General features: G+C 41.9%; 1 protein-coding gene across 3 annotated transcripts in view; it reads right to left on the bottom strand.

Moving 5' to 3' along the window:
* The window catches only part of tesk1b (testis associated actin remodelling kinase 1b), a 37,042-nt gene extending 23,308 nt beyond the window's left edge, over positions 1–13,734 (bottom strand). Inside the window, exons 1-5 of one of the 3 annotated variants that reach the window (XM_061913647.1) lie at positions 13,103–13,734; positions 12,965–12,997; positions 12,515–12,892; positions 4,715–4,836; positions 4,584–4,632 (exon numbers count right to left, since the gene is read on the bottom strand). In XM_061913647.1, coding sequence (XP_061769631.1) covers positions 4,584–4,632; positions 4,715–4,836; positions 12,515–12,697 — 354 coding nt within the window. In that variant the 5' untranslated portion in view covers positions 12,698–12,892; positions 12,965–12,997; positions 13,103–13,734. Of the gene's footprint in view, positions 1–4,583; positions 4,633–4,714; positions 4,837–12,514; positions 12,893–12,964 lie in introns of all 3 variants that reach the window. The other 2 variants (XM_061913646.1, XM_061913645.1) reach the window with 2 other exon arrangements.
* Positions 13,735–14,815: the final 1,081 nt, after the last annotated feature.

Here is a 14,815-nt window from a genome sequence, read left to right as displayed (position 1 = left end):
CCAGAGCCTTAAGGAACTCCAGGCGGGTCTCGTCCACCCCCGGGGCCTTGCCGCCGAGGAGCTTTTTAACTACCTCAGCGACCTCAGCCCCAGAAATAGGAGAGTCCACCACAGATCCCCCCGGCACTGCTTCCTCATAGGAAGACGTGTTGGTGGGATTGAGGAGGTCTTCGAAGTATTCCTTCCACCTATCCACAACATCCGCAGTTGAGGTCAGCAGAACACCATCCGCACCATACACGGTGTTGATAGTGCACTGCTTCCCCTTCCTGAGGCGGCGGACGGTGGTCCAGAATCGCTTCGAAGCCGTCCGGAAGTCGTTTTCCATGGCTTCCCCGAACTCCTCCCATGTCCGAGTTTTTGCCTCAGCGACCGCTGAAGCCGCACACCGCTTGGCCTGTCGGTACCTGTCCACTGCCTCCGGAGTCCTATGAGCCAAAAGGACCCGATAGGACTCCTTCTTCAGCTTGACGGCATCCCTCACCGCTGGTGTCCACCAAGGGGTTTTAGGATTTCCGCCTCGACAGGCACCAACTACCTTGCGGCCACAGCTCCGATCAGCCGCCTCGACAATAGAGATGCGGAACATGCTCCACTCGGACTCAATGTCCAGCACCTCTCTCGTGACATGTTCGAAGTTCTTCCGGAGGTGGGAATTGAAACTTTCTCTGACAGGAGACTCTGCCAGACGTTCCCAGCAGACCCTCACAATGCGTTTGGGCCTGCCAGGTCTGTCCGGCATCCTCCCCCACCATGGCAGCCAACTCACCACCAGGTGATGATCGGTAGAAAGCTCCGCCCCTCTCTTCACCTGAGTGTCCAAAACATAAGGCCGCAAATCCGATGACACAACTACAAAGTCGATCATGGAACTACGGCCTAGGGTGTCCTGGTGCCAAGTGCACATATGGACACCCTTATGTTTGAACATGGTGTTTGTAATGGACAAACTGTGACGAGCACAAAAGTCCAATAACAAAACACCACTCGGGTTCAGATCCGGGCGGCCATTCTTCCCAATCATGTCTCTCCAGGTTTCACTGTCGTTGCCAACATGAGCGTTGAAGTCCCCCAGTAGGACAAGGGAATCACCCGGGGGAGCACTTTCCAGTACTCCCTCGAGTGTACCCAAAAAGGGTGGGTACTCTGAACTGCTGTTTGGTGCGTAAGCACAAACAACAGTCATGACCCATCCCCCCACCCGAAGGCGGAGGGAGGCTACCCTTTCGTCCACTGGGTTGAACTCCAACGTGCAGGCTTTAAGCCGGGGGGAAACCAGAATTGCCCCCCCAGCCCGTCGCCTCTCACTGTCGGCAACGCCAGAGTGGAAGAGGGTCCAGTCCCTCTCGAGAGAAGTGGTTCCAGAGCCCTTGCTGTGCGTCGAAGTGAGTCCGACTATATCCAGCCGGAACTTCTCCACTTCGCGCACTAGCTCAGGCTCTTTCCCCCCCAGTGAGGTGACGTTCCACGTCCAAGAGCTAGCTTCTGTAGCCGAGGATCGGACCGCCAAGTGCCCTGCCTTCGGCTGCCGCCCAGCTCACATTGCACCCGACCTCTATGGCCCCTGCTATGGGTGGTGAGCCCATTGGAGGGGTGACCCACGTTGCCTCTTCGGGCTGTGCCCGGCCGGACCCCATGGGAACAGGCCCGGCCACCAGGCGCTCGCCATCGTGCCCCACCTCCGGGCCTGGCTCCAGAAGGGGGCCCCGGTGACCCGCGTCCGGGCGAGGGAAATCTGGGTCCATGTTTTGTCTTCTTCATGGAGGTCTTCGAGCGACTTAATACTCCGAAAAATACGGTATACATAGTCTATTCAGCAATATCATTTTATAGAATGGCTGATTAAAAGAAATTCAATTGCTGTGTTTTCATTCCGGTGTTTTATTTTTGTTTTTTTCAATGAAGTTTGTTTTTTTCCACAGAATATATATTATCAAAATATTTTTAATATAATTTGCGTCTCTAGAATGAGCGAACCTTCAGCTGTTAAGAAAATTTATATATATATATATTTTTTTTCTTGTTTTAAAGTTGATTGTAGATGCACTTCAGGACTACTTTTAAATGGCCATAAAACATTGGTAAATGTCTGCTGCATGTTTTAAAATACATATTAAAATGCCATATGTAGGAACATGGTAACATGAATGTGCTTAAATGAGTGTCTATGTAATGATGCCCCATATAGTACATGCAAAATCCTCATTTAATAAACAAGGCGGTCTGCACCACTTTTCAAAAAATGCACACACATTCATATTAAATCGCATGCAACACGCCCACTATAGTAGTATACAATAGTGTGTACTGTTGTACACACTATTTTATGGATTGCACACACAGTTTAGCACAAGGTATTTAGATATTAGTGAATCGGGCTACAAGTGTCTTGTAGAAAAACAGGAAGATGATAAAGTGGACAAGTAAGTCTCCTCCAGAACTAAACCTATTCAGCACCTTTATGACATCCTCATGCAGAGGGAATGCAAGGTCTCTAACATCCACCAATGACAAGGAAAAACGGTAGGCAGGAAGTCTATCTAGTGTCACTTTTCTATATTGATCATTCTTGTCATGTTGCCAAAAACATGGCAACACACCCTTTCTCCAACCAATCACAAAATTGCGGCTTCACAATAATAGTGCAAGGCGTCACATCACATCTGATAACTGAAGTAAAAAACAGAAAAATTGTCTTACATTACAATCGTGCTTTTTCAAAGATGTTTTGTAATGTTATCTGTGATATTTCTACCTAAATAAATGATAGTACATCAACTGAAGAATACAGAGAGGGACATTGTTTGGCAAAATGAAATAAAGTGTATACTCTTTTCTAACACGTTCTGGTGGATGGTCCTCAATGACAATATGTTGAGCAAGCTGAATATGACAACAAATGAAGAAAGTTAAATGCCAAAAAAAGCATTTTATTGAAAGCAAATTAATTGTCTAGTCAGGGTATTTAAAAATTGAAAATGATCCGTCTAGGGCAGTGGTTCTTAACCTTTTTTTTAGCAATGTACCCCCTGTGAACATTGTTTTAATTCAAGTACCCCCTAATGAGAGAAAAGCATTTTTGGTTGAAAAACAGAGATAAAGAAGTAAAATACAGCACTATGTCATCAGTTTCTGATTTATTAAATTGTATAAGAGTGCAAAATATTGCTCATTTGTAGTGGCCTTTCTTGAACTATTTGGAAAAAAAGATATAAAAATAACTAAAAACTTGTTGAAAAATAAACAAGTGATTCAATTATAAATAAAGATTTCTACACATAGAAGTAATCATCAACTTAAAGTGCCCTCTTTGGGGATTGTAATGGCGATCCATCTGGATTCATAAACTTAATTATATACATTTCTTCACAAAAAAAGAAATCTTTAGCATTAATATTTAGCTGTCAACACTGAATATTGCATTGTTGTATTTTTTTTAACAGTTTATGAACTTACATCCATATTTTGTTGAAGTATTATTCAATAAATATATTTATAAAGGATTTTTTAATTGTTGCTATTTTTAGAATATTTCTAAAAAAATCTCACATACCCCTTGGCATACCTTCAAGTACCCCCAGGGGTACGCGTACCCCCATTAAGAACCACTGGTCTAGGGTACACTTATTAATGATAAAAAATTATATCTGCGATTATCATGATTATTTTGAGTTAACTGTACACAAAATGCAATTAATCAGCCAAAATCGTAATACAACAATGTATTGTACGATTAAATTCTCTATTTTTTATATGGTCATTTGATGTAACTGCACCAATGATGCTACTTTGCGGTAGCATTTTAGTATCACTTGAAAGCACCTTACTGCGAGAGTGATTAAGGCCTATACAAAAACTGAGAGCCCGCAGGGCAGAGATGTCAACACCGCATTGACGGAGACCACAATGGATGCTGAACCAACAAAACTCAGAGCAATTTGTGGTAAAAAAAGAAAAAAAGAACATCTTTGTTTGGATTAAAAAGTCAGACACCAACCAATTGTAGGCTAATCTGCAAAACATGCCGCCAAGAAGTCATTTCTAGTGCTTTGGACATGTCTATTCTGACCTATCACTTCAAGACACGGCGTGAGGAACAGTATATACACCGTTTTATAACGCAACAGAATACTAATGTTACCTCAAAAACCAAGAAGTGATGAAAAAAAAAAGTAAAAGAAAAAAAAGGAGCCTGTCAGTCCCACAGACACTGACAAATGAGATACCATCTCTAAACTGATGTGTACACATGATTTTATAATACCCACTGTCGAAAGGCAGGACTGGTACTAAAAATAATTGTTTCATACATAACTTGTCCTTTCACGCGCACACAATTTTAAGAAAAAAATACTATACCGTGACATAACAATTACCTAAATCGGGAAAAAAATTTTAGGGGTCACATTAAACAAAGACACAGTTGGGACATGTTCACTGTGAGGAGGTGTTGCCAGCTATTAACACTATAACGTCTGTGTTTTAACTCATTTTCAGTAGATAGTAAATCTGACTGTGCTAAAGTATTTACATGATATACCTTGTATAGTAGTACCATAGCAAAGGCTGCATAAGTATCCTACCTCCGTAAGCGCATGAAGCTGCCCTTCATGGACGCACACACCTATGAACCTGGAGGCAGAACACACAGACCCTCAACACAACGAATACACAAAGAAGGGAAATGAAGTAAATTGAGAACTGCTTTGTTTACCTGAGGATGTTGGGATGTGACAGTCTGTTCATTAGTTGGACCTCCCTGAGCATGTTGGCCCGGTTACTGGCCAGGATGTTCATCTTCAGCGCCATCACCTGGCCCGACACGCGATGCTGCACCTGATTCATACATGCAGAATAATGTGAGTGCTCAGGCAATAACCATGGCGACGGGACAGCAGGATTTGAAAGGGTAATCCGGCCTGATCAAAAAGGTGTTTTGAGTGGCCATGTCTTCTAAAAAAAAAAAAAAAGGGGCCTCCATTAATGGGTCAAGAACACAACATTCACTGCAGCAGAGATACTGAAGGTGACGGAAGGGACCCAATTTCAACACTCGATTTAAAAAAAAAAGAAAAAAAAGAAATTAATTTGTTTTTAAAAAGACAAATTCAATGAATCCGAGTTTACATGACTAGTATGTATCTGCTAAAGAAAAGTAGTTCGATTTCACCACTAATAGATGTCTATTACCTGACCGCTTCTATGTTAGCTATCTCTCTTTGTTTATCTTGTATATTTTCTGCTGGATCTATTCTCTATTCCAGGGGTCGGGAACCTTTCTGGCTGAGGGAGCCATACAAGCCAAATATTTTTAAAAGTATTTCCGTGAGAGCCATTTTATTTATTTTTTTAAACACTGAATACAACTATATGTGTGCATTTTTACAAAAGACCAACATTTTTAGAGTATAATAAGTTTCTTATTCTTTTTAATAACATTGTTATTCTGAGGCTAACCAAAAATTTTAAAAATACTTCTTACCATTAATGCAACTTCTTGAACAGGTGCGGTAGAAACGGGATGGATGGATGGAAATGCATGAGAATGTTTTATATTTTGAACGATATTTTTGACACTGTGATTACCTGCGGAATTATTCATTACTTATCGTGTTAAGCAATGTCAGCTAAGATTTATCTGAGAGCCAGGTGCAGTCATCAAAAGAGCCACATCTGGCTCTAGAGCCATAGGTTCCCTACCTTTGCTCTATTCTATGCTGCAACTGTTACATACACTGTAATATTGTACATGGTAATTGGGATTTGTTAAATATAAACTATAATATCAGTATATATTATATGTAAATATTACATATGTTGGTTAACTGGACATCTTTATGTGCTCGACGCCTCAATCATTGGTATGTTTTCATTTACAAAACCACTTTGTATCACTCCATCTTATCTATCTTGTCTTTTAACAAAAAAACAGTGAAGTCACAATCTGCGTTCAATGAATGTTCTTCAATTTGTCGTCCCCAAAGTAAGTACTGAACTGGGCAAGAAAGCGTTTAGGATTTCAGCAACGAAGGTTTGGAATAACCTACAATCCAATATTCAACTTCAAACCCTTGTTACATTGAATGAGTTTAAAGCTTCTGTGAAAGGATTGCAGTCTACCTTGTCTGTATGCACATGTGTCATATGAGCAAGTTTTAATGTTGTAAATGTGATGTTTTATGTTTTGTTTACTATGTTTATTGTAACCTTGCTGCTGCCCTCTTGGCCAGGTCTCCCTTGGAAAAGAGATCTTTGATCTCAATGGGATTATTACCTGGTTAAATAAAGGCTAAATAAAAATATGTTATAATGCAACTATGGTACATTTTTAGTCTACAAACCCCAAACCAGTGAAGTTGGCACATTGTTTAAATCATACATAAAAAACAAAAAAATGATTTTCAAATCCTTCTCAACCTATATTCAATTGAATAGACTGCAAAGACAAGATACTTAACATTTGCACTGGTAAACTGTTATTTTTTTCCAAATATTAGCTCATTTGGAATTTGATGCCTGCAACGTGTTTCAAAAAAGCTGGCACAAGTGACCAAAAAGACTGAGAAAGTTGAGGAATGCACATCAAGCACTTATTTGGAAAAGCCCAGAGGTGAACAGGCTAATTGGGAACAGGTGGGTGGCATATTTGGGTATAAAAGCAGATTCCATGAAATACTCAGTCATTAAAAACAAGGATAGGGTGAGGGTCACCACTTTGTGAACAAATTATTGAGCAAATTGTCCAACAGGTTAACAACAACATTTCTCAACAAGCTATTGCAAAGAATTTAGGAATTTCACCATCTACGGTCTGTAATATCATCAAAAGGTTCAGAGAATCTGGAGAAATCACTGCACGTAAGCGATGATTTTACGGACCTTCAATCCCTCAGGTAGTACTGCATCAAAACGTGACAGTGAGTAAAGTATATCACCACATGGGCTCAGGAACACTTCAGAAAACCACTGTCAGTAACTACTGTTTGTTGCTACATCTCTAAGTGCAAGTTAAAACTCTACTATGCAAGGCAAAGGCAAGTTATCAACAACACCCAGAAACGCTGCCGGCTTTGCTGGGCTCGAGCTCATCTAAAATGGACTGATGGAAATTGAAAAGTGTTCTTTGGTCTGACGAGTCCACGTTTTCAAAGTGTTTTTGGAAACTGTGGACGTTGTGTCCTCCGGACCAAAGAGGAAAAGAACCATCCTGATTATTATAAGCGCAAAGTTCAAAAGCCAGATTCTGTGATGGTATGGGGGTGTATTAGTGCCCAAGGCATGGGTTACACATCTGTGAAGGCACCATTAATACTGAAAGGTACATACAGGTTTTGGAGCAACATATATTCCCATCCAAACAACGTTATCATGGACGCCCTTGCTTATTTCAGCAAGATAATGCAAAGCCATATGTTACAACAGAGTGGCTTCATAGTAAAAGAGTGCGGCTACCAGACTGGCCTGCCTGTAGTCCACACCTGTCTCCCGTTGAAAACATGTGGAGCATTATAAAGCCTAAAATACCCTAACGGAGACCCCAGACTGTTGAACAACTTAAGCTGTACATCAAGCAAGAATGGGAAAGAATTCCACCTGAAAAGCTCCAAAAATTGGTCTCCTCAGTTCCCAAACCTTTACAAAAAGTGTTGTTAAAAGGAAAGGCCATGTAACACTGGTAAAAATGCCTCTGTGTCAACTTTTTTGCAATGTGTTGCTGCCATTAAATTCTAAGTTAATGATTATTTGCAAAAAAAATGTTGCTTCTCAGTTCAAACATTAAATATTTTGTTTTGCAGTCTATTCAAATGAATACAAGTTGAAAATAATTTGCAAATCATTGTATTCTGTTTTTATTTATGAACTACACAACATACCAACTTCACTGGTTTTGGCTTTTGTACTTTATACCTTTTGTTTTCGCCCTCTTTTTTTGCCCTTGTGTGTGCGCATTATCCTTTGCATCCTTATCCTTTGTACCTGAGCTACAATGTGAAACAATTTCCCTTGTGGATCATTAAAGTTTGTCTAAGTCTAAATCGTGCCTTCTATTCTAGAAAGCAAGCAAACAAGCTTCTATTCTAAAAAGGTGAGTAGCTAACACCCAGCAGTGTCAACACATACCCTTCTAGCTTAATGTCGGATCCAGTCGAGATGTTCGGAGTAATAAACATTACAAGTGAAGGCACGTTCTGCATTTTTTTCTACTGGTTGAAGTTGTGTCCTTCAAACAATGCATTTTCCAGCACTGAGATGATTCTTAGCAAAGAAAAGTTCAGATCTCAACATGCCCTCACAGGAAAACTCACACATTTTCTTTTCTGCAAGGCACTGCAAACGCATCATTGTCATTTTTGTCATTAAATCTTACTCTAAGAGCAGCATTTGGAAAGCCATTAGTGACATCCCCTGCAAATGACATGCGCATGGGATCACTTGTGTATGTGATGAATAATAACCATTAAAAAGTACAGTGTGACAAGCACTTGTAACAGTTTAGTGAGACGTGTTGAAATACATTTGTTTAATTGCCTGGAGGCCCTCAGGTATTGTCAGACTAGTTTTAGGAAAGGGAGGGGAAACAAACAAGTGCGTTACTTTGAACCAAATTAAAAAAGCAATCCCAAAAAATGTCTTTACCCACCTATTTTCGCCCCCTCCTTCCTCTGCACAATGCCATACCATAAATATGGATTACTTTCATTGATCTCCCCTTAAAGAGAGTGTTTTACCCTAAATCATGTCAGCGTGTCTTTGACACCATCAAAAGGCTACGGCCATCTTCAAGTGGCAACTTGACAAGGCAGCAGTAAACGTGCTGACATTTGCCTGCTCGTTTGCTATTCAAAAGGCCAACTTGGCTGAAGGGGGGGGGGGGGGGGGGGGGGGGGCAGCCAATTAAAGAAAAAAATAAAAAAGGGGTGCACGTGTGCCCTATACGTTATAATAACCGTGTAAATAAGAATAGATTAATGTAGTGCAGCGTGACAAAGTACATTTTGGTTAACTTTTGTTACATTCTGTGGTGCTGATTGGATAAGCTTGCATACTAAAACAAACACACGGCCTCATCAAGTGAAGATTTGTGAGAGACGTTTCCTGCTCATGATGGGGTTAAAAAAAAAATTAAAATACAGCTCAACCAATTCACTAAATGTAGGGTGTTTAGCCGCATCTCTGTACAAGTTAGTGGCACATTTATGTGTGTAACATGTAAGCAAGATTGGTTAGGAAGCATGGCTGCCATCAAGTAAAACATCTAATTGACCTTTTGATGTACTATCATTTTAGGATGTATGTGTGGAAGCATGGCTTTCAAAGCATATTTTGTAATCAATTCACTCATCCATCCTTTTTTTACTACATGTCCCTCAGACAATTTTGTCACAGGACTCCTAGTGGTCAGTGTTTGGGTGGTAACAATAGCCACCCCTTTCTCCTCAGCAGTGTTTCTCAAACGTTTTCACAAAGTACCCAGAAAACACTCCGCTCTCCAAGTACCACCATGACCAACATTAAAATACAGTAGCATAGTAGGCCAAAGTATTAAAATGGGTTATGCTTGTATAGCGCTTTTCAACCTTTAAGGTACTCAAAGCGCTTCGACACTATTTCCACATTCACCCATTCACACATTGAAGGCGGGAGCTGGCATGCAAGGCCCTAACCACGACCCTTTAGGAGCAAGGGTGAAGTGTCTTGCTTAACGACACAACGGACGTGACGAGATTGGTAGAAGGTGGGGATTGAACCAGGAACCCTCAGGTTGCTAGCACGGCCACTCTTTCAATTGCGCCGCGCCATCCCCAATGCAGAGGTTTTTATTTAACAAGTATATTTATATTTTTGGCCACTGTAACATTACACAGTTTGGACAGTAACATTGTTTAAAATATAGGAAAATAAAACATTACTTTAATCAAGTTATTTTCCGTCGGTCACGTTCCCAGCCATGAGGAACTATCTTGTGCTCCAGACATCATTTTACACGACAGAACAGATGAAAACTCGGAAAAAAGCATGGCGGACTACAACTTGTGTGTGGCTGCAAGCAAATCGGTATCTAGACTCTTCCGGATAAATCATGCATCATTTTCGCTCAAGTAAGGTTGCATTTCATGAGTTAACCTCGCGTCTACAGCCATGTTTGATGCTCTATTACGAGTGCGGGTTTTCACCATCATTCTCAAAATACAACTATACAGATGTCAACATTATGTATGTGCAGAAAGATTCATTTATGATTGTTGCCTTTGTGAAAACTTAACTCTTAAGTTTCGCTCATTTCTTTATTCTTTTTAAGACTCGCCGAGTTTGTGCTTGCAAAACACTCGTAGCAAAAATGCCTTTTGAGAACTTCAAAATAAGATAATTAAACAACACAAGACAATTTTCCACCTCGGCAAAAAATAAAGAATTACTATTTTCAATTGAAAAAAATCAAGATAATACTTAAATTGAAAATATTAAATTTTAAAAGTATAATTAAAAAAAACTTAGACTCTGCTTGCTCCCTTGGACTGGAGTGCGAGCAATTTTTGTCATTGTTTTTCGTAAAGTCGTGACATTTTTCGCCCTTCTTGATTACCTCTTGGGTAACTCTTATCCTTTTGAAAGGTTCCAACAGCCTAAACCAGGGGTGCCCACACTTTCTGCAGGCAAGATACTTTAATTGACCAAGTTGAAGAGATCTACCTCATTCATATATATACATTTGTATTTATTTATGAAGAGACATTTTTGTCAACAAGTTAATGGTGTTAAGCACATATAGATTCATTTCTTTCATGAAGACAAGAATATAGGTTGGTGTATTACCTGGTTCTGATTACTTGCATTGATTGGAATCAGACAGTAGTGCTGATAAAGTCCGCATTTTCAAATGGAGGAGAAAAAAAGTCCTCCTTTCTGCTCAATACTACATGAAAGTGGTTGGTTTTGGCATCTTGTTTGTCCATCTTCCATAGTCATTTTATACACTTTAAAAGAAATATATTAGCGGCAAACTCCGTAGCTTGCTAGCTTGTGCACGCCAGCTTTCTGAGACTCTTATTTTGTTAGCGCTGGCAGGATAGAGCAGAGATTTTATTGTGAAGACAAGAACTGTGCAGTCGGGCTTTAGAGTTTTGACAGTGGTACGAAGTGAGAGTCAAATAAAAAAAGTGTTTCTCACGCTCCTCTCTGTCATGCTTTTTTAATAATGAGCTCGCGGCAGCCAGCGTCATCTCACAAGACCCTCGGGTGCCGTGAATGTAAATTAAGTGACATCTTAGTGAAGATTGATGATCGCTATATTTAGGTCTATTTTTTTTAATGCCTGGCTGGCGATCGACTGACACACCCTCCACGATCGACCAGTAGCTCACGATCGACGTAATGGGCACCCCCGGCCTAAAACAATGCAAACATGGGGCATTTTTCGTTGAGAAAGGCACAATGCCGCCCAGAACAGACACTCCCTGGCCCACCACTTGGAGCCGGGCGTGAATACAACTTATATAGAGTATGGTCAACTCCATTTTAGAGCAGGTCTCAAACATGGCGCCCTGTATTCAGGTGAGGGGCTTTTGACCAATCATTCAGGAGATTGTCTGGCCAAACTCTGCTGGGTCAAAACTAGAGATGTGCGATAATGGCTTTTTTGCCAATATCCGATATTCCGATATTGTCCAACTCTTAATTACCGATTCCGATATCAACTGATACCGATATATACAGTCGTGGATTTAACACATTATTATGCATATTTTTGTTGTGATGCTTGATGCATTAAACAATGTAACAAGGTTTTCCAAAATAAATCGACTCAAGTTATGGAAAAAAATGCCAACATGGTACTGCCATATTTATTATTGAAGTTAAAAAGTGAATTACTTTTTTTAACATGCCTCAAAACAGCAGCTTGGAATTTGGGCCATGCGCTCCCTGATAGAGCATGAGGAGGTTGAGGTGGGCGGGGTGTATATTGTAGCATCCCGGAAGAGTTAGTGCTGCGAGGGGTTCTGGGTATTTGTTCTGTTGTGTTTATGTTGTGTTACGGTGCAGATGTTCTCCTGAAATGTGTTTGTCATTGTTGTTTGGTGTGGGTTCACAGTGTGGCACATATTTGTAACAGTGTTAAAGTTGTTTATACGGCCACCCTCAGTGTGACCTGTAAGGCAGTTGACCAAGTAAGCCTTGCTTTCACGTGTATGTGTGTGTGAAAAGCTGTAGATATTATGTGACTGGGCCAGCACGCAAAGGCAGTGCCTTTAAGGTTTGTTGGCGCTCTGTACTTCTCCCTACGTCCGTGTACAGAGCGGCGTTTTAAAAAGTAATGAATTTTAATTTTTGAAACCAATACAGATAATTTCCAATATTACATTTTAAAGCATTATCGGCCTGCCAATATTATCGCACATCCCTAGTCAAAACACCTCTCACGTGACTTTAGAGCGCAATGTTCTGGACCAAGTCCGAGAGCAAGTTTGCCATGACGAGTGGTACCGCAGTTTGGACGCGCTTCCCGACCGCTCACCTTAAACACCTCAGAGAAGAACCCGGCTCCTATCTTTTCGCAGCTGAAGTCGTCCAAGCGGGCCAGGCTGGACACGGCGCTGCGCAGGGCCCGGTAGGACGACGGCCGAGTCCGGTTGGCTCCGTGTACGCTGTGCATGGGCGCCTCGGCCTCCCTCTCCTGCTCCGGTTCCAGCCTCTCCATCTCGGGAGGTTGGAGCTTCTTTAAAATCCAGCTTGGGCCACGTCAGAGTGTCCCATGTTGGCTCCGGAGGCCGCGGGTTGACTTTTTTTGACAGATGTGGTGGGGGTCACGGCGCAGCCCGCTCTTTCAAGGTGAGCTGCGGCGTAGCATCCTGCAGGGGGAGGGGGAATGCAGGCCAGCACCTTCCTCTTGGCTCTGAATGGAGAAGAAGTATATCACATCATCTGTGGGTATGAAAGTCAATGGATGACTCAGCAAACTTCTTACTTGAAGTTTGCCCTCCTCTTGGTTTTGCAGGACCTACAAAATGCAGAAGACATGCGAAAGTCACTGTGCCGCCTGCACGCAGGAACTGTTATCTGCTCTCAGCTGATAGCGCCTCTCATTGTTAGCCAATTTACACACGCTGTAAAATTGATCCAATCAGTCGGCGTTGAAGCTCCATGCACTCCCGCTCGCGGGGGGAGGGGGGGTTGCTGTTTCGAAGCCCCGCTGCAAGCTAGCTAGCTGCGTGCTCGCCTCGGCTCGTCAATTATGGATGCCAGAACCGAGCTGTCGATCACGCACGTACGCGATGATGCGCACGGAAATGGCTGAAGTCATCAAGGCGACGCACGCATGTCGCTCGAGCAGGGGGACGTCACGCGCCCACGCACTTACCTGCCAAACCACGTCCCGCTATATGTCCTCTGCCTGCTGCCGCGGCGTCCGTCTAACAATCAATCATCCCCGGAGCGAGCGTCCCTCCTCCTCCTTTTCCTTCTCCTCCTCCTCCTCCTCCTCCTCCTCCTCCGCGGTGTCGCGTTACTTCACCACTCAGCCCCGCTTGTGGCGTCTTATAGCGAGCTTTATTGGGGGGGTGAGGCTTATTCTATCACCCTCGCCGCAAATAAAAAAGGAGGCACATGTGCAGGCGTCAAGTTTACGTCGAAATAAATTATAGGCGAAGGTTGTGAGAAGGCAGCGTTACAGTTACTAGCTCCGCCATAACGCTCTCGGCTCCTTCGGCGTCGTCGGTTTGTTTATGTGGACTTCCGGGGGCGGAGCCAACGGGCACGCGAGCCGCTTAAACACGTGATTTGGCTGTCACGTTTAAGCTAACGAACGCATCAAAATGATTTTTTTATATAACATTTTATGTTGTGCTCCGTTGTCATTTTGCCAAGTTTTCTTTGGGGCGGTATAGCTCGGTTGGTAGAGCGGCCGCTTCCACCATCCTATAGTCACTGCCGTTGTGTCCTTGGGCAAGACAATTTACCCACCTGCTCCCAGTGCCACCCACACTGGTTTAAAGGCCTACTGAAACCCACTACTACCAGGGGCGTCACTAGACCTAATACTGTACTGGGGCACACCTGGGGCACAAATAATTCATGTAAGCATGCAAAGCGCGCAAGCAAAAACATTTTTAGCACTTATTTATCATAAAAAATACATAAATAGTGCTTTAAACTATGAAATCATATCAGATTATGTTGTACGGATCTTTGATTAACCACCTGAAATTAACTAATGCATTTGACCTACTAGTGCACTTTTTTTACTCCAGACTTCTAAACTGCTACTGGTTAAAGCAAAAAGGAAGAGCAATTAATCTTTTTCAAATATATATTGCAGTAATCATCTGCAAATTTAACATCTACAAAAGTAAAACAAAAAATAAAGCACCCTTACATCTCTGAGTTCTTTTATATTATTTAATTTCCATTTATGGCAATGTGGCTAATCCTATTTCAGATACACAAAACTATAAAATATACACAAAACAATAAAGCCACAGTAGTAGAATAAATGAACAACTGTTGTGTGTCTGTTCAGGGAATCATTTTCTGAGAAGTAAACTGTAACGTCTCCTTTTCATTTTTGCAAAGTGGTCAATCACTCTGGACAGACATGGAAATATTACAGTAACTGTTATACAGTTGACCAGGGGTTCCCAACTGCTGGGTCGTGACATAAAAGTGGATTGTGTGTCATTTTCAGTGAGTCGCAGTCAGATATGTGCATGAAAAAAAAAAGTTTAGGGAGAAAAAAATCAAATTGTGGCAACAAAACCAGATATTTTTAGCCATTTTTGTAGTGGCTATTAGTGAGTATTTTAGCAAAAGGCAAACCGAC

This window comes from Nerophis ophidion, linkage group LG10 (assembly GCF_033978795.1).
Source record: "Nerophis ophidion isolate RoL-2023_Sa linkage group LG10, RoL_Noph_v1.0, whole genome shotgun sequence".
NCBI lineage: Eukaryota > Metazoa > Chordata > Actinopteri > Syngnathiformes > Syngnathidae > Nerophis > Nerophis ophidion.
The sequence above is the reverse complement of the archived record's forward strand: the minus strand, read 5'-3'. Positions and strand labels throughout refer to the sequence as shown.